This window comes from Anas platyrhynchos, chromosome 3 (assembly GCF_047663525.1).
Source record: "Anas platyrhynchos isolate ZD024472 breed Pekin duck chromosome 3, IASCAAS_PekinDuck_T2T, whole genome shotgun sequence".
Lineage (NCBI taxonomy): Eukaryota > Metazoa > Chordata > Aves > Anseriformes > Anatidae > Anas > Anas platyrhynchos.
The window spans coordinates 9181642-9206524 of NC_092589.1; the positions used below are offsets into that span (position 1 = coordinate 9181642).

The following is a 24883-nucleotide window of genomic DNA, read 5'->3' on the forward strand; positions in this document are numbered from 1 at the left end:
GATCTGACAGTGTCTCTCCAAATAAGCTATTTCCAAAATCCCTCACAGCTTCCAAATCTTACCGTGTGCAAATGTTTGCTATTTTCCTCTCAGTAAAAGAGAAAGTCTCCTCCAACAAAAATGTGTCCAAGTTTAAGACTGTGTACACAGTGGAGTGTACAAGGAAATACTGTATTTATACAGCACTGTTTATAATTGTGCTTCTCTTGTTAGTGTCAGTGAGATCCTTTGGCCTGCCATCCTATAGCTGGCTGCAGTTTCTGAAGTAACGAATAGGTGGTTAGGTAGGACACTTGGGACAGAAATGGCTTAACCAGCAGAACATTTCATATAAACAACTATTAGATGGGAAACAAGAGACAGTAGCGTGGCAACATTCACACACAGGGGGCCAAAAGGCCTTGGTACCCCTGTGGGAAGTGAAGCCAAACAGGCTGGGGAGAACATAACTTCAGAACTGAAACACTTTATTATTATTATTATTATTTTTTAATAATGGTAGGAGATTTAACTTATGTCCATGCATAATAATGTAGTATTATTCCATATCTGGACTACACTTCTCATAATAGCACACGGTTCTGTAATTTCCAGGTGCAATCACTGCAATTGCGCACAAAATTATGGCAGTATTAGGACTTATTTTGCATGCTTCTATGAGTGGATATGTGAAGCTATGGGTATAAAAGCTAAGTCCTTCAGAAGTTAAAGTTGAGAATAATCTTCCCTTAATGGGGCTGAAAACATTAAGCATCATGACTCTGTAGCATTAAAAACTTGAAGTTAAAGGCAGACAAGACCATTAGGTCATCTGCTCTTTTTCTTTACTTTTGTAGGGTATCATTCATAAAGGAAAGCTGAGATGTAGAACTGCAAAAGTCCATACCTGCTATTACCATACCTGCCCTTTTGCCTCAAGCCATTCTAACAGCAAGCCATATGAAATATGATAATATCAAAGCTCATTGAATTAAATGGTGCAGTTAAGCTAGCAGCTGCTACAAGAAACAGCATCCAAAATAACAAACCAATGGGTTAAAATCCTGTAAGTTAAATGCCATTAAAAGGGTGGTCTTGAGTATATATACTTAATAAGACTAGGCTATTTGTATTTTCAGATGTTTTTCTTTTTCTAGTATTTCCAATATATGCAGTGACGTTATGTGATTAACTCACTCAAATGATTATTCTTGTCTGTTTGATTGTATAACATTAACACAGATATTAACGGACATTACCTGGCAGACATGCAATTAAGATATTCCCTTATTTATTTTGAAGAGAAATCATAGAAAGAATGGTCTTTGTGCAAGTAATGAGATATCTGTACTTCAGGGTGGTAGAAACACAAGACAGAGATTACTTTCATAATGCGTACATCACTCAGTAAGATACACATTTGGTCATTTGTTATTCCTTACTCCTGGCTAATTCTTTAGCCAGTCCCAAGGCCTAAATCAGTGAGTACTGAAACCAATGGGCATATACCCACTGCCTTCAGCTGACACCAGACCAGCATCAGCTTTTTTTCCCCTATAACGCTTGCCACCAGGTTTTAATTAGGATTGATTCTGTAATACCCATGTCATTCTTCTAGATTCTTCAAACTGAAAGTGGTACAAATACAGAGAACCTACGTTTCATTTGAGTCCCTGTGCTTCTCTGTGTTTTCTCTTGGCCAGATATTGGCCCCTCAGAAACAACTAGCCAACAACATGTTGTAGGCACATGGATTTAGGAAAAACTTAGCACACATGAATCTCTGCCAAAGGTCATATATGTGTGTAGCCTGAAGCATGTGCTCTCCATGAATCCAACAGTTGCTTTTTCTTTTTTTCTTCTCTTTTCTTTGGTCTCTTTTCCCTCTTTAAAACAAAACAAAAACAAACAACAACAACAAAAAAAACCACACACCACAGGAATTGGAGAAATAACCCAAAAGCAGATTGGATATGGACAGCTCAACAAAACAGGGTCATCAATATTGGTGCTAACTGCTGATTCCATCTGCTGGAGTCATGACCCATGAAGTCAAGTGGAATGAAGAATGATTATTCAATTATTATCTTGAAGAGGTGAGTAGATGTTGATACTCTATTTTTCCCTCAAAACGGTTAAAAGTAAATCTCTTTCAAACTGATAACTATTTGAACATAAAACCAAAAACTCTTCTCAGTGCAGAAATTTTGTATGCATTTATAACTCCTGCAAATGCGTTTTACAATCACTAAAAAGTGGGTACACAGATAAGTCAAAATGACAGAACTCCTAACTACTGGAGTCACTATGCAGAATGTATTTCTCTTTGGCCATGTAGCTATTGATTGCTGACAATCAACGCACTGACTCCCAAAATATTTCCAAATCAGAATGAAAGGACCAAGTACACACTGTTGAAGTTCACAGCATCCTACAAGTAAACCTGTGGAAGAAGTTGTGATCTCATCTGCCTCATATACGCAAAAAGGCAGATATGTAGGGGAATATCTTCCTCAAAAGATATAATTCAATGATTATTTCTCAGAGCAGCTATGCAGCTTCACCTAAATTAATGAAGCTGTGAAGGATACAAGGCAAGAAAGAAAAGACTGGCTATTAAGTGGAAATATACTTCCTTTTAATTCTAATTTTAAATGCTTTAAAAATGTAATTTGCATAATCTCCATAAAAACAACAAGACAAAAAATGCAAAATAAGTGGACTTAAAAAAGCATACATGCCATGATAACTGTAAAAAATGAAACTGGAAACATTAGATGAATACTGCAAATTCTACCGTAGGGTAATCTTTGGCAAATGTTTGTTGTATAATGACAGTCTTCATTTTTCTTCTTTTATGTATATATGTACAACTATATTAATCACACTAATTGTATTAAAATCTCTGGAAGTTCCTATCCAGTAATCTTGATACCAAAAAGTAATTACAATTATATGTAATAAAATCAACAGGCCAGAAAGCTATAAAAGAATGTGCTAATCCATCACAGTAACACATATCTATCTGTGTATATCCATGTTTGCACATTAATGCATACATACTGTTATTAAAGAATTTATAATTTCTAAGCTAATTAACTGGCTGCATAAATCATCATAATCCATTTGTCTTTAGGACAATCCTGCCAATTTAGGCAGCCAAGACACTGCTTCAAAAGCTTTTACCTCTGTTTTTTGGCTGGTATAATCTCTGCCTTTTTCCAAGTGTCTCTCCTTTTTGATTCCGGTGTCCCTCCATAAAGAGAAGAGCTGGAAGCTCCTGCACCGAGCAACCAGGCTCACAGAGACTTGGGAGTACATGCACATGGTGTACCATCACAGAAGGGTACTAGATGGTCATGGAAGACAGGTGGAGAAGAAGAGCAGGGAAAGCTACACTGCATATAAAACAGAAGATGCCCATTAAGAGCCTCTAGGTGAAGGTCAGCAGAGAAAATAACACAGGGTATGGTGGAGCCTGCTATAGGAAGTCTGATCAAGAAAATGTCAGTGGATGGAGCTCTCTTCAAATAACTAGCAGAAGTCTTCTGACTGGAAGCTTTAATGCTCGTGTGAAATTTTAACCCTTGAGACCTCTGCTGTGAGGGCAAAATAGGACTGTGAGCAATTCAGGAAGCTCCTGGACCATACATAATGCAAATTATTTCTAGAGAGTACGAGAAGTAATGCTCTGCTTGGTATGCTGCTCTCAGATGTGGGAGAATCGGTAGCAAATGTGGCCAGAGATAGCAAACTTGGGCGTCAAGAATCATGAGGTATGGAATAACTGAGTTGAGGAGAAAGCTGGGAAGGTAAGGGACAGAGTAAGGACTCTGCACTTCAAGGTTATTAGACAGAATGTGCTAAGGAGCTGGCCTGAAGAAGGATGTCCAGGAACTGACCACTGAGGAACAACCCATCTTGTTTTGCAGAAAGAATGGGAATTTCAGCAGAAAGCTCACTTGCATAAACAAGGAACTTCATGAACTAGAACAAAGAAAGAGAGTGAGTGACAGGCAACAAAAGGAGAGGAGAAAGGTACTCAGGGATGCAATCACGAAGGCTGAATGCCAAGACCAGCAGCAGCTAAAACCAAGTAGGGACATGAGGAATAACACAAAGGGATCCTATAAGCATGCCATTAGCAAGAGCTGGTTCAGACAAATATTTCTCTTTGGATGAATGGGGAGGCAACCTAGTAACAGACAATATGAAACAGCTTGAGGTACTCTGCTCATGGGCAAAGCTCTCTCCCAAACCCCACACATTCCAGCATCATTTGGGAAGTAGAAAGCAGCCAAGAACAGAGAGGCTGTAGGCTAATGATAGCCTGGAGGAGTGGAGATGGTTGATCTGATTTAAATGTTGCTGTTTATCATCCAAAAAAGTCATCCCTGAGAGCTGGAAAAAGGCTCACATTACATCAGCCTTCAAGAAAGGCATGGAGGAGGATCAAGAGAAGTATAAGCAGTCATTTTAACTTCAGTCCATGGGAAGAACATGTAGCATGTCCTCTTCGAATCCTTTTCCAAACAGGTGAGGAAGGACAAGAAGGTAACTGGGAATAGTCAACATGGATTTAGCAAGGGCAAGTTATGCTTGACCAACATGACTTCATTCTGTAAAGAAAGGACTGGCTCAGTGGACAATGGGAGAACAGTACATATAAGACAGCTTTGAATAGCGTTTGCTACTAGGTATTGCAGCATTCTGAGATGCTCAGAGGCGTTGGCTGGACAAACACAGTTAGATGAGCTGCAAATTGGCTTATGTCTAACTTGTGGTAACAAGGTAAGTACTCCAACAGTCAATAGTCAGCTCCAGGAAAAAAAAGTACTCTGAAATATTGTCCAATCACAGTTTATTTAAGTGTTTGCTGGGAGAGTTTTGCTACTGTTTTCATTGCAAACAAATCATGGCCACTAATCACAATTGCAAATGACTCAAGGATTGCTGTATTAACACCTTTTCACAAAGAGACTGTAGAATTTTAATTATTTCCCATTCATGTTCAAACTACTTACCAATAAAAAGTAAAAGATAACCCAGAGGCTCATAACAGATGATATTAAAAAGTTAGTCTCTGCCATTCTTACTATATATTATTTATCATCAGGGATGGTTTTCCCTACATTATGTTAAAAAACAGCAAAGACTGTTATAATGTTGGCAATAAACGATTGGCACTGCTTATCACAACCAAAGCAACTAGTTTTAAGAACGTTCTCAGTTTGGTTCATGCTTCCTAAATGTGATATGTTTGGGCATAAAATGCTGTTTACTCACCTGTCTCTTCACTCATCTCGGTCTCTTCATTATCATCTGTCAAAATAAAGAAAAAAAGAAGCAATTAATATCAGGAAAAATCTAAAATAAAATATTCCATGATTGAAATTCCACATATGCTAGTTTACCTCCTCCCATTTAACATTTCATTCTGAGATCTAGAGATAGATGGGAAAAGAAAGTTTTGATTCTAGACTTTTACTGTGCAGATGCAGTGAATGCAAGGCACCAAGATAGGAATAAAATTTGGCATAATATACAGAATTCTTCAAATTCGCAGAATGGTTGAGGTAGGAAGGGCCCTCTGAATATCATCTGGTCCAATCTCACTGCCATGCAGGATCACCTAGAGTACATTGTGCAGGATGACATCCAGGCGGGTTTTGAATGTCTCCAGAGAAGACGACTCCACGACCTCTCTGGGCAACCCATTCCGGTGCTCTGTCACCCTCACAGTAAAGAAGTTTCCTCTCAAAATTCACATACAATTATTAAGATGATAATATGCAGAAAGCAGGTTCCTTTGGAAAAAAGTTACATTTTGGGAACAAAGACATTTCTCATTTCAAGCTGTTTTGATGGGGCGGGGTGATGGAGGTGGAATTAGCCTTTGCTAACATCTAATAATACAATGTTTCAGAGCTTTAATCGTGTGGTGGAGAGCTTATTGACCACAAGTTTGACAACGGTGTTGCTAATTCATATAGACTGTATTTATATCCTTTTAAATGGATTTGGGCAGGTGCAAATTCTGTAGCAAGCCTACAATTTCTGTCTAAAGCACTACATTTTTCAAACTTGTGTATATGCAATCATGACCACCATTTGAACCCGAGCAGTTCTGCAGTATTATGATCAATGGTCTTGGAAACTAACAGTAGTATTTATGTCCTAATTCACAGGATCAGATCTTTATGCCATAAACTCCACTGAGATTCAAATGCTGTGACACACACTGGAAGGACTGAAGCTCTGCTTTCATCATGATTTGGAGCCTGAAAACTTATTTTAAGTACAAGGAGAGAAGAACGATCAGTTAATAACAGAGTCCTTCACTGGGAGTTATGCTTGAATCAAAACATTAAAACAAAATAACCATGAGCTGTAGAATTTTTATGGGAACTTCTGAATCTACGGTCGATGGACCTGTATCCATCTTTTGTCCCCTCCCATCGCAGTCAGACATGGCCTGGAGGGCAGACATGCAGAAGGCACTAAATGACAGCAGGTTACATTTCTCTCGAGTACGCTTCAGTCCGGCACAAAGGATCAGAACTGAACAAAGTTGCTGTACATTTCATTTCCTTTCCCCTTATTCTGCAAATGATTGCTTTGGAGTTCAGAATAGCATATTGACCCCTATTGTACAAAAAAAATTGTACACAGGAACTTTAAGGAGCTTTGACAAGTAGCTTTTGAGATAAAGAAATATTGTTGAAGGAAGCCAGTGGGAATTCTGCCACTTCAGTAGAGCCAGGATTTTCAAACAGAGTCCTGACATTTTTCAACAAACCACTCAGAAAGCATTTGGTTAATACAAAGCTTATTAATTATTCAGTTTCCAAATAACATGTTCTTTCCATGGAAGCATTTATAATGAAACCAGCATGATACAATTTCAAATTAATCTACAACTTGACACTAAATCAGCATAATATAATATCTTAACATACATATATCACCTGGTCTTCTGTGGAAGTTCTTAATTATAGTTCTGTAAGTGACTTGGAATATGAAATTCCCAAAGCAACAGAATAGCTTCTAAGTTGGTGATAATGGACACAGACAAGAAATCTGATGTTATTAAAAAGTAGTGAAGTCATTATGCAATATAATTATGAAGAGGCAAAGACTTCTTTTGTGAACTAATTGTGAATTAAGTGCTGTTTTTTTTTTTTTTTCCTGGAAAAAAGAACTAAGTCTCGCTGAAAGGCAGTACAGTCCTTACATCGTTTCCTAAAATGGGAGACGGGCTCCCAGTTGTTTTGTGACATGATCTCCAGGTGCCTTTGAAAATTCTGCCCCAACTGATATCTGAGTCTGAGTTTCTTTTGGCACACAGCACTCCCCAGTCATTTCACGTGTCTATAATTCTTATTCTTATGCTATTAATGCAGCTGGTGGAAGTGCTTCTCTGTCATATATAAAGCAGTCTCTTTCACTGACCTTGGTGTGGCTGGCTAAAGTGATAAACACCATGTTTAGCTGTCAGAGCTCTATGCCAAAACCAATTATTTTAGAAATTTATATCCAAAATTCTTTCATTTTTTGCCCAGAAGTATGATATTACAGGCAGTTTCTGGGTTACTGGTTATGAAGAAGTAAACGTAAGTAAACCTGTTTTTTTTTTTTTTTTTTTTTTTACTGAAGCTCTACATACATAATATAAGGCTAAATCAGTGCCAAGATTGCTTTAAATCAGCTCTGTAATATCTGGTTTTATTTTTCATGTTCCCTGTGCACATTTTTACCCCATCTAGAATAAGCTTTCTAGAGTGATGCATATTTCAAACCAAAGCAAACCAGACTGTCAGTCCCAAAGCAAAGTTGAGTAAAACCATAGAAGAACCCAAGAGTGAATCTTTGATACCAGTAACCTTTTCCTTGAAGATATATGGTCAGTATTCCTTCCCCAAACTCTCACATTTGAAAGCACAGAGGCGAAACCCGCTGTAACTCTCACTTGTACTCAAGAGATCTTAAAAAAGTCAATTTAATAGGAAAACATGCTCTGAGTGTATGCACACAAGTACCCATTCTTGGTTACTCCTGTGTCTGGCAGAGAAGAACAGTGACCTTTCACGTGGAACCCCCAATTAAAACTCCAGATTTTGGGGAGCGCCACCTTGTCTCTTACTGGACAAAAATGACAGACTTTGCAGCCTGGAGTGAGAGAGAAACTGACAGTGACTCCCTGAAAGGGTCAGCCCACTCCCAAGAAAATTCACATCAGTATTTAGAAGACTTAGGGTACAGGGAAGACATCTAATCCAAAACATTTCCTAAGTTTGAGAGCACAACTTTTTCCAAAAACGTCTGGGCTATGGTATATGAAATAAAGATGCACAAGGTTTGAGAGAACACTTTCTAATCAACTATAAAATAATTTACAGGGAGGACTCAACCTGTGGTTGAAACTGGCCCTCTAACTCTCGCATTATCTGGGCTAACTATATCTCAGAAGATCATGGAGCTTTGCAATTGGGTGCAAGCTGCTCAGCACATGCACATTTGTTTAACTCACAGGCTCTGTGGTAGATTCATGTATCAAGAGATGTCACTTACCCTTTTGTTCCCCTCTCTCATTACCTGCTGAGCTCGGTGAAACAGAATGATTGCACTGTACCTGCTCCTACTGACACAGAAGAAGATGCCGCCTTCTGTCATATACGTGCTTTTTTTGTTGTTGTTTTTTTGTTTTATTTTTACTTTTGCCTTGCTGGTCAGGTTCTTTTTCTGTCTCACTAGTTGCTGTATACACACAAACACAAGCCAGATGGCTAAAACGATGAATCTGTGTTAAGATTAATGTTAGGAACAAAGAGGTGGAAGGCTCTAAATACCGCTGCTAATCCCCAAAGCCATTAAACCTCCTCCTTGTTGCTCACGCTTCTATTCACATTGTTCTTCATGTTAGCACGCGGAGAGTCAGTGCTACACAAAAACCTTTTATTTGTAACCATGCACGCATTGAAGAGCCCTTACAGGAGGGCCAGCTCCAAGCTGCGGGAAGCAGCCATCTGATCTGCATTCAGGACCTGCATCCCAGACTCCCAGCACCCCCCAGCAGCACTGCATGCTGCTGGCTCCTTTCTGCCTTCCTCTTTCTACCTTTCCTCAGCTTCCTCGTCTCATTCTTCAGTATTTGTCCATCTTCTCAGCACTTCCTGCTGCTTCCTGATTTCCAGCCTACCCACGTGTCTCAGCCTGATCCTTTGTGCAAGAGCAGCTCCATGGATTGAGGGTAACTGCCAGAGGGGCTGGAAGGGCATGGTGGGACAGCCCAAACTCCCCTCTGCAGCCTGTATACACAGCACAATGGCTAGCGGAGCAATGAGATGAGCTGTGCAGGAGGCTGAAGGGACAAACTGGTGATTATACTGCCGATGCCTCAAAACAAAAATTAAAAATACATAAAAGTTTTCAGCACTGACAGCTGCAGCTGTCCCACTGAGCTTTATTTGTTACACTAAAACAGGGTTCCAGCTGAGTAAGTTCCTGCCCTCAAGCATTTGCCTAGCAGGAACTTCATGACCTGCCCATACATTTTCCACCAGAATAACAGAAGATGTGTGGTAATCGAGTTTCAAGACATGGAGAAAAATAGATCCCATTTTAGGGCAGTCTCCGCATGCTCAAATGAAAAGCTTTTTGTCAAATTGTGGATCGGGTGGCGGTGTGGGTCAGGGTACCAGCCTGCTGCAAACTGTCTAAACCACGGTATCATCAGATTCCCAGAAGTGGAAAAGACTGAGTGGGTTTTCACTCTCCTTATTCTTCTTTACTAGACTCGTCTTTCTGAAACTTTGCCCCAAAGCTTCATCCACCTATCTGCGCAAATATATGAACAGCCTTATGAAGCTTTCTAATCATTCATCTAGTCTACTTCCAATTGAAAATCACTTCTTTTTGATAGCGCAGGACCACTGCTACTGCCCAACAGGATCTTCGTAATAGCGTACAGACTATCTCCATCTCAACATAAAAGACTGGCCATTTTTGTAGCATAAGACACACAGGAACACCCTGGGGCTTGATAAAGCCTCTAGGTACACACAAGGCTCACAATAATGGAGGAGCTCACAAGCTCTTTTGATTGTTCTGACCTCTCAAACTCTGCTCTCCTCTGATAGAGTAAAACCAACTGACCAATTGCACAAAAAAGGGGAACATTTTCTTTTAGAAAAAGCAGATTTGGAAACCTCTGCCAGATGAGATCAGCTAAGCCCAGCCTGACTCTTAACACCTCTACCTGTAAAAATATCTTTTCTATAAAGCTTTCCTTCATCTTCAAGTGCACATAAGAGGAAGAACAAAAACAAGAATTGCAACAACAATGAAATAACCAAAAAAAAACGCAAAATAAGAAGAGCCTCAACAACAATAAGAATACGAACAAACAAACAACAATAACACATTTTTCTGCTTTGGAAGAAGATATGGAACTTCTTTTAGTTCTGAGCATTTGTATCCCATAATCCTTCATAGAGAGCAAAAGGCACTACACAGGCCCCGCACCTGACACTAAGCAAGTTTAATCAAATTTTGTTTAGTCTGGTTTGATTATAAAGACATTTCCACTGATACACACTGTACATCATGGCCTTACTGCAGCATCGGTGCAGTTTTTCTTCCTGTGTTGCTTAGTTACACCAGTCCCACAACACCGGAGTCTCACTGAATGTAAAATGTTTGTAGCTTTTGAAGCCATATCAAATAGAAATCCTTAGTACCGGCTTTTTAAGAAGGCTTTTTTTCTTTTTTTTCCTTGTTTCTTTTTTTTTTTTTCGCCACATACATGGCTTCTTTTATGCATCGTATCACTTGATCTGCAGTAAAATACATATACCCTTATGAGCCCCAGCTGCACGCAGAGGAGATGCGGCAGCTGCCATTCCCACTGCGAGTGAACTGGACAACATTGTTCCAGTGCAGGAAGTGGTGCTCACAGCCAGGATCAGATCTGGATTTCTGTTGCCCAGATGCTTCTACCTTACACAAGAGGCATGAGGCACTCTTCGGGAAAATATGCATCAGTTTTTAAAAAATAACCTATTTCAGAACTTCCTTTTTTGTTCCATGACCTAAAATACTGAAAACAACTGAGTTTTGTTTACACAAATGCTAAAGTGGATTTGTCACCCACGTATATGCTAGTGTAGTATTCACAAAATGTTATGTTTTAGAAATGTGTCGCCACATGCAGATACAAGCTTCTAACAAAATCTCATCAGTAACCTAAGAGAGAGGCAATCAAATGAGACAAACACAAATTTAACTGCATCCTTGGCAATTAGAAGCACTCAAGCACGTGAAGTGACTCAGCATCAGTGTCCGGAGAGGATGGGATATTTTTGAGCATGACATGAAATGCATTTGGAATGTTTTATGTGGGATACAACGCCATGCAACGCAGCAGGAAGAAAAGATGCCTGTTCAAAAATGCATACCCAGAAGATATTATGCGGAGAAGGCTTATGCTTGTTTACCTTCTTGTGCCAGGCATCCATGTGTGGAGGACTGAACAGAACAGCAACACATTTCCCTTCCCCCTAGCTGCTTCTTCCTGAGCGTAAAGTAACGTATAGACTATGCTAATTAATAGCCTTTGTTGGACTAGGCCTCTGTTGGTTGAGCTAATTCTCCTTTCAGCTGTATTCAAGCCCTACATACTCTGCAGCACCTCTCAGCAAGTGTTGCTACTCCCTATGTATTAGGTGAAAAACAACTTCCTTTTTGTTATCATCCTGGTTCATCATTTCCTGGGCATACCTTATGTTTCTTGTGTTAGAAGAAATGGTAAACAATGGTTCCATATTCACCTCGTAATTACTTCACTCATCACCTTCCCTGCCCTCTCCCAGGCTAGCACATGCAGCAGCCTGATCCTTGCATCTGCATGACTCCCATACCTCAAAGAGCATCGTCATCGCTTGCCACCTCGCTATTTCAATGAGGACCTTATCCACCAGGAGCTGGAGAGCTCAGGACTGTAGAGCAAGTTGACAAATACTTAGAAACAGCCATTCCCCCTGATTTCTGGGCTCACTGTTGGCTCTGTGGTCACTCTCACAAAGCAAGGGAAGGAAAACATTCACAGGAAACAAAAAAAAAAGGGAGCAGTTACTTCGCTTTGCAGACCTAAAGCTCCCAGCTATAGCATTGAAGTACACTACAGTTCCAGTGTTTGTTCATATCCTGATCCAAGCAGTGCTATTGCTACTATCAAGAATGACAAGCAAACAATTTTCTATAGACCATGTTATAGCAGACAATACCACAAGCCCTTGTCAAACTGAATGAGGATCCAATCCCCAGGCCTGGGGTGACCAGTACTCAAAACACAGCCAAACACTAGAGCATCACTCTGTCAGCAGACAGCCAGGAAATAATTCAGAAGGGAAGTCTTATTATGATTTAGGCAGGAGCAGAAAACTCCCCATTAGCTTTTCATTAGGTACTGGAAAACCACTATCATTAAAAGGAGCAGGGACCTCCTCTTGGTGTGTGCCTCCAAAGCACTGCTCTTGAGCTGTTCCTTGTTCAACCTCCTGCACTACAGACGACCTGTAGGACTGAGATACTGTCCAGTGGAGCTAAGAAAGACAACCTCAACATGGGGTGGAACTGGAACCATCACTATCGTGGCTAATGAAGACAGAAGGCCCTAGAAAAACTTCATCTCACAGTTTTATGAACACCTTCAGATTTTAGCTTGAGATTATTACGATGTAATTTTGAACGTCTGCATGGTGTGTCACTCAGCCAACATTCCCCCTCCATGTGAAAACACCATCCATCTGCCACAGCTTTGCCAAAAACACTGGCCCCTTCCACCCACCAAAGAGTCCTCATGCATCGCTACCTGAACATGAGGCTCCCCACTGACTTCCAAGCTGGGGGGAACATTAAATGGTGGCATGGAGCTAAAGCTTTGCCAAGGAACACTGCAGACAGGGGGATGACAGCCTGACAGTCCTATAGATCAAACCTGTAAGAGGCACAGGCGGTTATCAGCTGTGAATGCAACCGGAAAACTCTGCTTGGGGACAAAGAAAGTAGCTGCCACCACCATTGCCCTCAGGGAGGCCCTTGGTGGTGAGGAAAAGGCTAGTGGGTCCCCAGACTTCCCAAATTGTGCTTCTGAGCATCTGGCCCCGGAGGCTTGAACTGGCCAGAAATCACAGCCACGTGACTTACGAGGCAAACCCCTACCCAGGTGAGACCTCAAGTAAAGGATATCACGGACTTCCAGTAAACCATCTGGCACCCATCCATGCAGTAAAACAGAGCCTATGAAAAATATTTTGTGGAATGCATTCAGGTGACAAATTAACTCAACAAATCTGCTCATGAACATTGCAAATGCAAATAGAAAGGCTAAATTTATCAAACGAATTACCCATTTGATACAGGATTACTTACGAAAGGCTAACTTATGATTCTTTTGCTCATGCTGAAGACTGTTGTAGTCTCAGTGCCATATTAAAAGGAGAGGGCAGCGCTCCTCAATGCCAGTTCAGGAATTACAGTCTCTGCTTAACAGTTCACCCACGTATTAGTGCAGGGATCTGCCATTTTAACACAAAGCCCTTCATTCAGGCGTTTAGACAGTTTCCAGTTTGACTCCAAGCCCAGTATACCTCTTAACAATGAATTTCCTCTGCAATTATAATGTATTTGCACATTTATGCACAACTTCCTAGTTGTGTATCCTCATGTAGGAACGGCAGGATTAATATGGGACAGTGGTTCTTATCCATATTGCTTTGGACACGGGACAACCAAGGTAAAAGAAAAAAAAAAAAAGCAAAAAAGGAATAAATGTCATAACCTGGAATAGAAGGGAGAGAAAGTTTTTCAAGAAGCAATTTCTCTCTCAACACCAACTGATACGGCTCAGAAAAAATGAACAAGCTCTTGAGCTCAGCATCCTTTCATTAGCTCTGAAAGGACACAGAGTCTAAAAGCTTGCATCTTCCATCTATCAATTGGCCTAAAAAAAGTGCAAACCTCTCCTCTCTAACAATTTTAGTGATGCTTTAGTGGAGTAATTTTGTTATTCTGTTTAAACTAGTAAGAATGTAATATAAACTGGAATGCGGCAGCTTCACAATACGTACTTTTTATAACATTATTTTTGTCTAAAGAACATATTCAGAAAAAATGATTACCCACTCCAATCCACTGATAACAGGTGGTAGATTGAGAAATACTTTAAGCATTACAATTTAAAATAAACCTTTCATAATATACAACAGTCACCATGAAAAATAGGCATTTGCCAAAGGTCCCCACAAGATTATCTATCTGACATATTAAGTAGTTAGGTTTACACAGGATACAGGAGAAAAATATGGTGTCTTTGCCTCCAGCTGGCAACTGTTTACAAATGTGCTTAATTTTACTCACATGAATAGCATCGTAGAAGCACGTATCACTGTAAGGTAGGTTATTCAAGGGAGACTGCTTTTATACCATTTCCTGGTAGGTCTTATAAATATATATTTAGCAATAAAAGTAATGCCTAGATTCCAGGCTTTGTATAGAATTGTGTTAGAAGAAACAATGAACTCCAAAAGAAAAAATGATACGAGTATCAGCTGCTTTCTGGGAAAGCTCATGCATAATACCAGTAGCGATGAATCCAGCAATGTAAGAACTACACATCTGAGCCAGGATTACAGGCAAGGGCATTTTATTTGTCTGAAAGATATGTGGCAAGACATCATCTCAGATTAAGCAGAGAGAATTTCCCAACACAGCTAAGGGAGGATATCTGAGTTATTTCATTCCACTAGAAGATAGGACACAACCGGTAAAAGGAAAAAAAAATAAAATAAAATCCCTGTTTGCCTCACCTATTATGTTAAAACAGTGATTCATTTTAAGTATACAAGGTTGGTTGTCCTACAGAGTCTTTCACCCTTGCTTTTTTTCAACAAGGGCATACAAAAGCTTCTCAGCAAAACCCCAGTGCTTCAACACTAAATTCTGTGTGGACCAGGACCTTTACCTTCTAAAACTTTTCTGGGCCATCACAGGGATGAGATCCTGACTCTTAGTTAAAGCTTATGCGGTGCTTCCCCTTAGAGCACACCGGCTTTGGCTCAGGTTGTGCATAGGCTACTGCTTACTGAGATTAGATTTGAAACACTGAGCCTGTGACAACTGGTCTGTTACTGAACAGCTATGCTACACTCCTAAGATATGAAATTACTTAGAAGTCTGCCTCTTCCCCTATATATTTAAAGTTTGCAAATGACAAGGTTCTTGGCAGTTGTCTTAATATCAGTACTATTACTCGACTAATTTCTTTGGCATTCCACTCTCAAAATAGGTCTAATGATATGTTCAACTAATGGAACAATTTCCCTATATCTATATTCCACTTACTCTAATGCACTGAGGTGTAACTCTAGCTTCATTTCATTATCACTTGACTAGCTCAAGCACTTGGATGTCTTTTTAGATTTATTAATGCACCAGGTTTAATGAAATAACTATTTATGTATATAACTCCATGAATATATTCTTCTTTCTAGGCATTTTTGTCCACATCTATTAAAGTAGATACATTTCGTAATGTTTCTGAATGTGAGATGCACATTTTAAAATATCTCAATGGTTTTCCTCTAAGCCTAAAGTAATATCTCCACATTATTCTCTCCTGTGAGCATCAGCTCTTCTGTGTCCTATCAGCTCAAATTTACAGCAAGTCTTTCTTTAAAGATTTTCATTTCACTGCATTAATAGATTCACTTTAAAAACAAAACCAAAAAACAAACAAAACAGCAAACAGCAGAATTGTGGCTATTTCTTCCAGAGCCTAAATATCAGGAATTTATTGGCAAAGGTAGAGAGAGATGCTAGTTCCTTCACACAGAATCACACTAAGTTCTTTGTGCAAGAAACCAGTCTTGCAGTGAGACAGAATATCCCTACAGGTTGAGAGCCCAAAGAGAACTTGTCTAACCTCTATTAGAGTTAAATGCAGATACCATTTCACAAGAGAAAAAAGGAACAAACAGCAGACATGATAGTCATTTGGTGATAACCATTCAGACCTCCAGCCAACGCCGTCACCATTCAGCTATAGGCAATTTAGGATGGGGTCAACTTCAGCCCACCTATTGTTGTAAAGGTACCCAGCAGAGAAGTGCCACTTCAGGAGGGCGAAGAAAGCCTGACCCGATATTCATTCTTAGGGCATTCCTACAGGACAGATACCCAGACACTGATCTTTTCTCCAGGGACACTAACTGAAAGTCATTTTGGTAGCACGCATCTTTTCTGCCTCTCTCCTCACAAGCTGCAGATCTAAGCGACTCCTATAAGAGCATACCACACACCCACGGTGATACAACAGATTAAAATCAGATCTCCCAAATCACTGACTACCGACTTAGCCATGAAAAATCCTTCACTGACTCAGGGATAAGGTTTTAGAAACCAACCTAGCTATTTGTAAAGCTCCAGCTTATCAGCCAGTGGACATTTAGGTCCTTCGGAAACCAGCATCATTAAGACATATCAAAACCGGTATTTGGAATCATTAGTCATGAACCAAAAACCTATGAAGCCTATGAAAATAGGTCCTGAGATCTTTTAGAAATCTATAGCAAATTGTGGCCGCTGAAAAATGAAGCATCTGTCTCCAGAACAGTCTGCAAAGGCACTGGATTGGCTGCGAACTGCTGGATGGTGCTGCACTAAAACGATCTCTGCCACCACCACCCTGCTATGGTCATGTATCAAATTGCCAGTTTTAGTTCAAGAAAAAAAAAAAAAAAAGTAAAAACTTTATATGCATGAGAATAAACATGCTTTTAAAAGTACAGTAAAACTGATCATCTGCACAATGTAGCATAATGCAGTTAGAAATCTTTATACACCGTGACATCCAACCACACAGGTCCTCTTTGCCCAGGCATTCAACAACGCTAGGTTTTGACAACCCAAAAAAGAAATAAATCTCCCATATTCCTCTCTTTTCTCCTTTGGATTTGTCCTGCTTCAGCACCTGAAGCATCTTCTTGTCTCTTGGTCTTTCAAACCTGGGTGGACTACATTCACCACCACCCCCCACCCCCCAAAAAAAAAAAAAAATGCACGCACTGAACGGATTAGATATGAATGCAGCCTGAAGTGCATATTCAGTGTGCTCCAGCCCAAAATATTATTCCTCAGACAGACATCGTTCCATGTACCAGAATAATGCAATGGGTTTTTAGGTTTCTGTCGCCAATCATTGCAAACTGGAGGTTACAAAGTTGTCTACAAAAATCTTCATTCTAGCAAGATGAGACAGAAACATTGCAATTTCCTGTAGAAATAACTGAGACTCTCGTAACACACCAAAGCTCTGCTTCCTATTACTCACAGGCCCTTTCCACCAGACAGACCACGCAGAGTATTTAAGTGACTGCCACTTGTGAAAGGGGTGATAAAACAAAACACTAAAATTGGGATCACATATCGTAGAACTGATGTCACTGAAAATAAAATGGAAGAAGGTTAGGGTTGATAAAAAAAAAAAACAAAACACACAACTAACAGTTTTCTAATGATATATGACAAAAATATATCACGGGCATGGGAGGGGTGTGAACAAATTTACTGTCTATCAGGTTTTCTTACATTCTAGAAAGTAACCTCCTGCGTGAAACGTAAGATGAATGGCTAACATTTCCCAAGTGCTCCAGTGAGAGCCATCTTTCTCCAATTCATTCTTGCACAGGGACAGCTCAAGTTTAAAGTTCTCATTCAGACACAGTTGGGCTCTAACCCCTGCGGTATCTTTTCAGACCCAGAGAAACCCTACCAGCATCATTAATGAAAGAGCAGAGCATGCACAAAGCGCATGGAAAAGCCGTACCACTATGAGCTACATACATTAGTGCAAATGATTTTCCTCTCGGAGTCGAGAGAACCAGTGCAACACACCAGGTTTTGGGAGAAGACACGGTTACAGTAAGGAATTAACAAACTACTTGTACTGAGCATACAAAAGCAAGCCTTGATTTTGCAAAAGCATCATCAAAACAGCTTTAGTGGTTCACAAATTTTAAATGTCTGCATTTCTCCAGCATCATGGCCTCTACGTGCAGCTGATCTCTAAAGAAAGTTCACATTTTAATATCTGGCTTAGGCAGGGAAAGGAGAAAAGATGCCAACTGTTGTCTATTTCTGCATCATCTTTTCAAGTCAGATGGCACTCAATTACTATACCTACCTATAGGGAAAAATTCGCCCATTTTCTTCTTGAAAATTTTGTAGTCAATCTCCAAAAAGACACAGAAGATGATACGATCCACCTGTAAGAAACAAAATTATTCACAGTGAAACAATGCAATAATAGTTAATACCAACACTGCTTTATGCTCCAGGCACGCTAGAAAACATCACAGGAATGCATGTTTTGACTTCATTGTGCATCTGTGTTGTAATTTATAAAATAACATTTGCAATCACAGCTCAAAACTGTATTCTTTGTTAACTGCCTCCTGTTTATGCAAACCACTCTTGAGCACAGTATAAATGACTTTTGGCATTCTAGATGAGTACCAGGATGCAATGTTTGATGAAAGAGTCACATGGGGGGCTTCTAATAAGCATACAAAAGAGTAAATGGGTAAGCAAAGAGCTCTTTTTCCAATCCTTGTCGGACAAACCTATTTGCAAAACCATTTAGTATTTTTAAATGGCTTTAAAAGGTTTCATGTGGTTTTAATTTACATGAAACCACTTACTCTTGCTATAATACAAGCAGAATGCAGCAAAAACAAAAGCTGATTAGATGACAGGTAGCACATGGGGTAAATAAAACATTTAATATGCCATCTACTTAGCGAGGCTGAGCATATCAATGAAACCACAGCCTGTAATGTGTGCGCCACCCACCAATGATTTCAAATAAATTGTTTAGGACGTCATTGTATGTGAAGGGCTTTTCTGAGAGAGACAAAAAAAAACACCAAACAAAATGAAAACCAAACTAAATTCCAGAGCCTTTAAGATTGAAAAACACCCACGCTGACTTCATTCTAGCCTTGCTATTTCTTTGTTTTATCTGTTTGCCTAGCCCAGCACAAGCTGCCTCTGCAGCCAAGACCCAGCTCCTGGAAGGAGCGGTGGAAGTAGAGAAGGCTCTCGTAAGGCTGAGCCAAAGGACCTGCCACCCAGTAATCAAGGTTTTCTCTGAAGTGCACGAAAACTTAACCAGAAGGGGATGACGACGAAGCAATAGGAAATTCAGCATTTTGCCTGGCATTTTGCTGTCCTCGAGTCCCCATGGGCAATAAGCCGATCTGTTGTAGCAGAGCTGCTCACGAGCATCTTTGCACATGCTACAAAATGCACCAGCCTGGCACCAGCAGGGAAACCCGCAGGAGAAACACTCTCAAAACAAAGTGCCATCTTTCCCTTATGTCCACCAGGAAATGCTGTCCTTTTGGTAAAGATGCTCTTCAAAGCAAAGTACAAGTCTTGGCTTCAAAGCTACCATTACGCTGAGCAGCTCAGGCCATCATTTTAGAGCTCATTTTGGAGCAGCCAGTAGAATGCGGAAAGGAACAAGGGCAGGCAATAATCAGTTGTTCTGGAAAGTGCTAGTGGTTGCTAACAAGAACATCTCTGAGTAAACGCCAACTTCAAAAGCTGAAACAGCAAAATAGGAAATATGAGAGTGTAGGTACAGGTTATGTAGGCGTTAAGGAATAAAGAGGCTAGTGAACAGGAAAGAAGCAGCAGCAGGGAAGGGCTTGGGTGCTTGCTGGGGAAGCACAGCAGCAGACTTGTGAGCAGGAAAATGCCTGTTGCTGTTTGTTCATATGACCTTCAGAGAAGCAAGCTGTTCTGTGCAGCCCTCATAAACAAACCAGGCTAGACCACACCAAAACGCTGGACTGTGTCATCAGCTACTCTTCACAAGGGATACAACAAAAAAGAAACCAACAAATACAGGAGAAGTGCGTGGGCCAAAAAGGCATGCTCATTTGTGTACCTGCATATTTATAACATAAAGCATCAGTGGCAACTGTTTATACAGCAACATTTTACCTATACAAGTGTTTCCACTTAAGGGAAGTTGTGTGTTTTCAGGATGGAAGCTTCAAATGGAGAACGTGTAAATTAAATTTACAGTAAAAGCCGATTTAGGAGAGTGCTGGGGCAATCCTAGATTGCCATCTTCTAACTGCAGCTCCCGAGCAGAGTAGACATTCAAGCGATAGGCGCAATACATGCACCAGGACAGACTAAACAGCAATGACGGGAGCTTATAAGCCAGAGGATGAATCTTATTCCCATGCAAAGAAGTTCTGAGTTGTCTCGCCCTCTATACGGTCTCAAATTCTCTGCTCTAAATACTACAGACATTTCCCTCACTTTATATATTTCAACTTCTCACGACATTTCCTTTACTTTTATTTATTCCGTGCAGTTGACAATGATAAAACTTCTGCAATCCTGAGAATTTCTACTACTTCTAATATAATTGCTTAATTTAAAGATAGGGAATCTCTCTAGAAATGGCACACGATTTCAAAATTTCTAGCATCCTGACTGTATACATCCTATATATAAACCTGTTCAATTTCTTCTTGGTGTGAGAAAAAGTACTCTATTTTTAAGTATGCATAAGGTATTGTGATGACAGCTGAAATCCTGTGTTTATCTGATTGAATGGCATGTGTTGGCAGATAGTAAATCTGAAATTAAACCATATTCTATCATCCTGCCAGTCATTGACTATTTTATCTAACATCCCCAGCTAAAATAACTTGAAATTAGGTACGGAAAGTAACCCTTGTCCTCACTGTTCCCCATTCCAGCTACAATAAGCAAAGGTTTAATCTGAGTCAATCCAGAAGTCCTTTGCCGGCTGGCTGACAAAAGCTCAGCAGGCCTTTTGGGATGCGCGCTTATGAAAGGCGCTCCCCATTCAAAGAGGAAAGCTCTCCCCTCGTGTGGCTTGGAAATGCCAGCTTGATGAGAGGTTTCATGCAAAGGGCAGGCAGGAACCCCGAGGGACTCCCCTGAGGAGCCCCCGGGGCCTTTTGTAGGTGCCCGGCTCCTCCACAGCTGACCAAGCACCACTCAGCTGCAGCAGAAGTTTAAAGGAGCTGCAAGCTGAAGGTATTAAAGCTCATCCTTGATCGACAGCTCTTTTTTGGAGGCCAGTATTAAAATCAACCGTCCCCTGTCAGAGCCTGATTAAATTCTGTTCGCTTCACAGCTATGAATAGGTGGATCAAAGAACCCCAAAATTAAGAGTGCCGCAACACAGGAAGAAGGGAGTTAAATTGCATGAGCTGTTCAGTTAGTAGGCAGCTTCACAGCCCAAGGCTGTGACCACACTGATTTGTTCTTTTTTTTTTTTCCTTTGTGTCACAGGACCTGCTCTCCTCACCGGGCCCCCTTTAATGTCAAGTGGGGTACCTTCCCAGTGGTTTCATTAGCTGCAATGGATGGAGATCAGCCACCTTCTGGGGCTCTGTGTAGCTCACGGCGCTCCGGCTGCTTTGCAGCAGAGTGAACCCCAACTCAGCCACTGATGCCAGCAGTTCCCAAGGATGCGGCACTGGGAACCACTCTGCTGGGTATAAAGCAGTGCCAGTCTTGATAGCAGCACAGTCAACCTGTGAAAAGCTGCTGAGGGGTCCCACGAACCTCAGGGCAGAGCTGGGGCTGCACCCCTCTGCAGCAGCCATGCTCTGCCCACAGAAGACCGGCGGAGAGAGAAGGTGGACACGTGCTGCCTGGAGAAATGACCACCAGGCTTGCTACATCCAAGCCACAATAAAATAAGTCTGCTGATACTTTCTGGCAACTTGACACTATTCCTTAGGAATTCTGTGAAAAGAAGAAACAGCACCTGCTTGCTAACCAACACGAGGTATGTGCACACCTGCACACGCAAGGAAGGGAAGAGAGCCTGCTGCGTATTTGCACGCACGGCCACTGATACAGGAGGAGTCTGTGGTGGTACCTACAGACATTTTGGGATGGAAAACATTTCTGCTTTTATCTTAGCTCATTCACTGCGCCCTCTGGCAGGTTTGTTTGATTCCTCTGACCTAATTTCCCTCAATCTTCAGGGGATGGCAATATTTAGTTGTGCACTTAAATATCACTACAAAGAGGCAGGCGCGATCCACAGGACTTGCCAAACGCACTCATAAGCACAGCTGTGTGTATACACAGGTTCCAAGCCATACATCAGGCACACCTTTTAAGCAGACAGACAATCACAGGACATTTCAGACTACTTCATATAACAAATGCTTCCATGTCTTTGCCACCTGTGTCCTAATAAAATATCTCTCAATGAAAACACAACCAACTGCATTTCAGCACTTCCAAGCGTTCCACGCCTATCGCCGGTACCGAGACGTTTACCCAGCAGGCGCTGACAACCTTTTATTTTACCCAATAATAAGCTTGATCATAATTTAAATCTTACCAGAAAATGCACAAGAGAAAAACCACAACTTTTTAAAAAAAAACTTTTTTCCAATCCCAAATCAAAATAGTAAGAAACAGCTTACTTGTAGCTTCTCTCTTTTACAAAACACGCTTATCTGATCCCACCAGAACCGACTGTCATAAGGACATGGCTAACACCAGAAGCTTGCTCTAACATTTTTAGTTTATCAGACATTCTGTGGACTTAATTCAAAACTCAGTGGAGCCAAACGGAGGCTTTGTATTGACTTCAGTGTGCTTGGATCAGTGCCCACACCCCGTAACGCCAGAAATAACATTTGCCTCCTTAAGAATTAAAATTCTTCTGATATTCAAATTTCATTACCCTAAATCTTCAGATACTTTCTCAAACATAGCCTTAACAGTCACAGTTCAGAGCTGTCTGAAGCAATTAAGTCTCCTTAACTACATTGCCTGTAAGGAAGAGGCCCTGAGCCCTTGTTGTGCCAAACTCCCACATTTTTTTCCCCTCTCTTTGGACCACGATTGCTGGGGCAGCCTCAGCGGCTTTCCTTGCCTGACAAGGCTTCCCATGTGGAGATCAGTGAGAACAAAGCCACACAAGTCAGTTTTTCAAGACGTGTTCTCATGGAATCTAAATTTCAATGGCAGGAAAAAACGAATAAGGAAAGACCTTTAATGCACTGCAGAGTCAGGCTACGGGTGTCCTGCCTGGCCTTTGCCCACTGTGTAAAATTTCTTCCATTTCATTTCCGTGGCTGGGGTTCAGCTTGCTGTCTGAAGGCTCTCCTGCTAGTCACCACAGACCCCATTTTCTACCTCTGTTTCCTGGTTTTCCACCAGGGTTCCTCCCTGCCCAGCCCCAAGCTGATGCCTTGCATTCCCTCTGCACAGAGACACGCTTCAAAGAGACTGATGCCTGTTTCTGCTCCCTTCAAGTACTGGTGAGTGATGCTCTTGATGCTTACCGTCTTCCATTCAGCCTAACCTCTGCCTGATCTGATCCTCTAGTAATCCTATTGCAAACCAACTAACAGATGGAAACGGCAGCTTTGTAAAATAACCCAGGCAGCTGCCATATCCCTCGCAGCAGCTGTCAGCCACCTCACCAGCGGCGCTGCCTTTCCCAAATCCCATGCACATCAGGCCAGCTGTCCGGATAGCAGCCTGCCTGACCAAAAGAAAGAGCAGAGAGGGCCACATCCCACTTGGAAATGAGCTGTGGTCAAGGCCAGAAGTTTTCACACACGCCTTCTAAAGGTGAACGCTTCAGGCCCTATGAAAACTACTCATTTCATTGCACTGTAAATTAAAATTTAGCCTCCTAGTATTATTACTAATTTCACAGAAACCATTAAAGCGTAGAGCCTAGCTGACTGTCTGCTCCTTTCGGCATGACATCATGGTCTATAATTGCAGAATTACTCTTGAAAAGAACTTCAGTCCAGTTATTTATGGCAAATACAAAGCTTCGGCGCCGCTTCCATCCTCATAAGAAGGTTTAAGCAGGGCAGAGGTGTCAGACTGGTGATGTGGCAAATTTGACAATCAATGAACTGTGCGATGATGTTCACAAAGAAATCCACCTAGCCTTCAGATCCGTACACCTGGCCCAGCTCCACTCCCCTTCAGGCCTGAGCTGAAACACACTCAACTTGAATTTGCAGGCACCGAAATGAGCCAAGCTCCAGGCAAACAGGAAACCTCTAGGATCACCCTGCAGGTGGGGGGAGAAAGGCATACCCTCTCAGGACGAAGCTCTTTGATTTTCGTGGACTTAAGTTTCAAGATTCTTTGATTCAAAACCAAAAATTTGAATTAAAATCCACATTACTGCAAGCCTCCTGCAAGTAGTGGTATTAATGAAGCGTTACGATTTCACATCAAGAGCAAACACCCATCAAGGACTAGCTGTAAGGAAGCAACTATTACTTAAACCATCATATTACTTAAGCAGTCTTTGAAAGAAAAAATAATACAAAACACATCAATTATAAAATGATTTATGCTTATCACAAATAGAGTGGAATATTTTCTACGGTCGTCTTACTGAAGTTAAAAAACAGAAAGTTATTATTAGTGCTTTAATATCTTACTCATGAGTGAAAGCACACTTTGCTCGGAGTGAAAGATAATTAAAAGTCCAAAGGCAATTTAAAGACAAAAACAAAAACCAACCACCATCAGAAATTCATTACAAGTTTAAAATATTAATGCAAACATCCCAAAGGAACAGTAGATAAGGCTTTGCAACAATCCCTGCCTCTCAAACACAGTAGCAACACACTTAGCAGTGAAACCCAAGATAAATTCTGAACATGGTCAGGATGTCGCTGCCTTCTATCGAGCCTGTTCCTGCAGCTCTGCTCGCATTCAACAGATGAGAACAAATCACTCCCAGAATCGTATGGGGGTCAGATGCACCACTGCAATTATCGCTGTGGCGTAA

General features: G+C 41.0%; 1 protein-coding gene across 8 annotated transcripts in view; it reads right to left on the minus strand.

Moving 5' to 3' along the window:
• Positions 1-24883, minus strand: part of MACROD2 (mono-ADP ribosylhydrolase 2) — an 862160-nt gene that overhangs the window by 65052 nt on the left and 772225 nt on the right. For all 8 annotated transcript variants that reach the window (XM_027453320.3, XM_072035275.1, XM_027453322.3 and 5 more), the window contains 2 exons: positions 18221-18302; positions 5266-5301 (listed from right to left, as the gene is read on the minus strand). In XM_027453320.3, coding sequence (XP_027309121.2) covers positions 5266-5301; positions 18221-18302 — 118 coding nt within the window. The remainder of the gene's footprint in view (positions 1-5265; positions 5302-18220; positions 18303-24883) is intronic.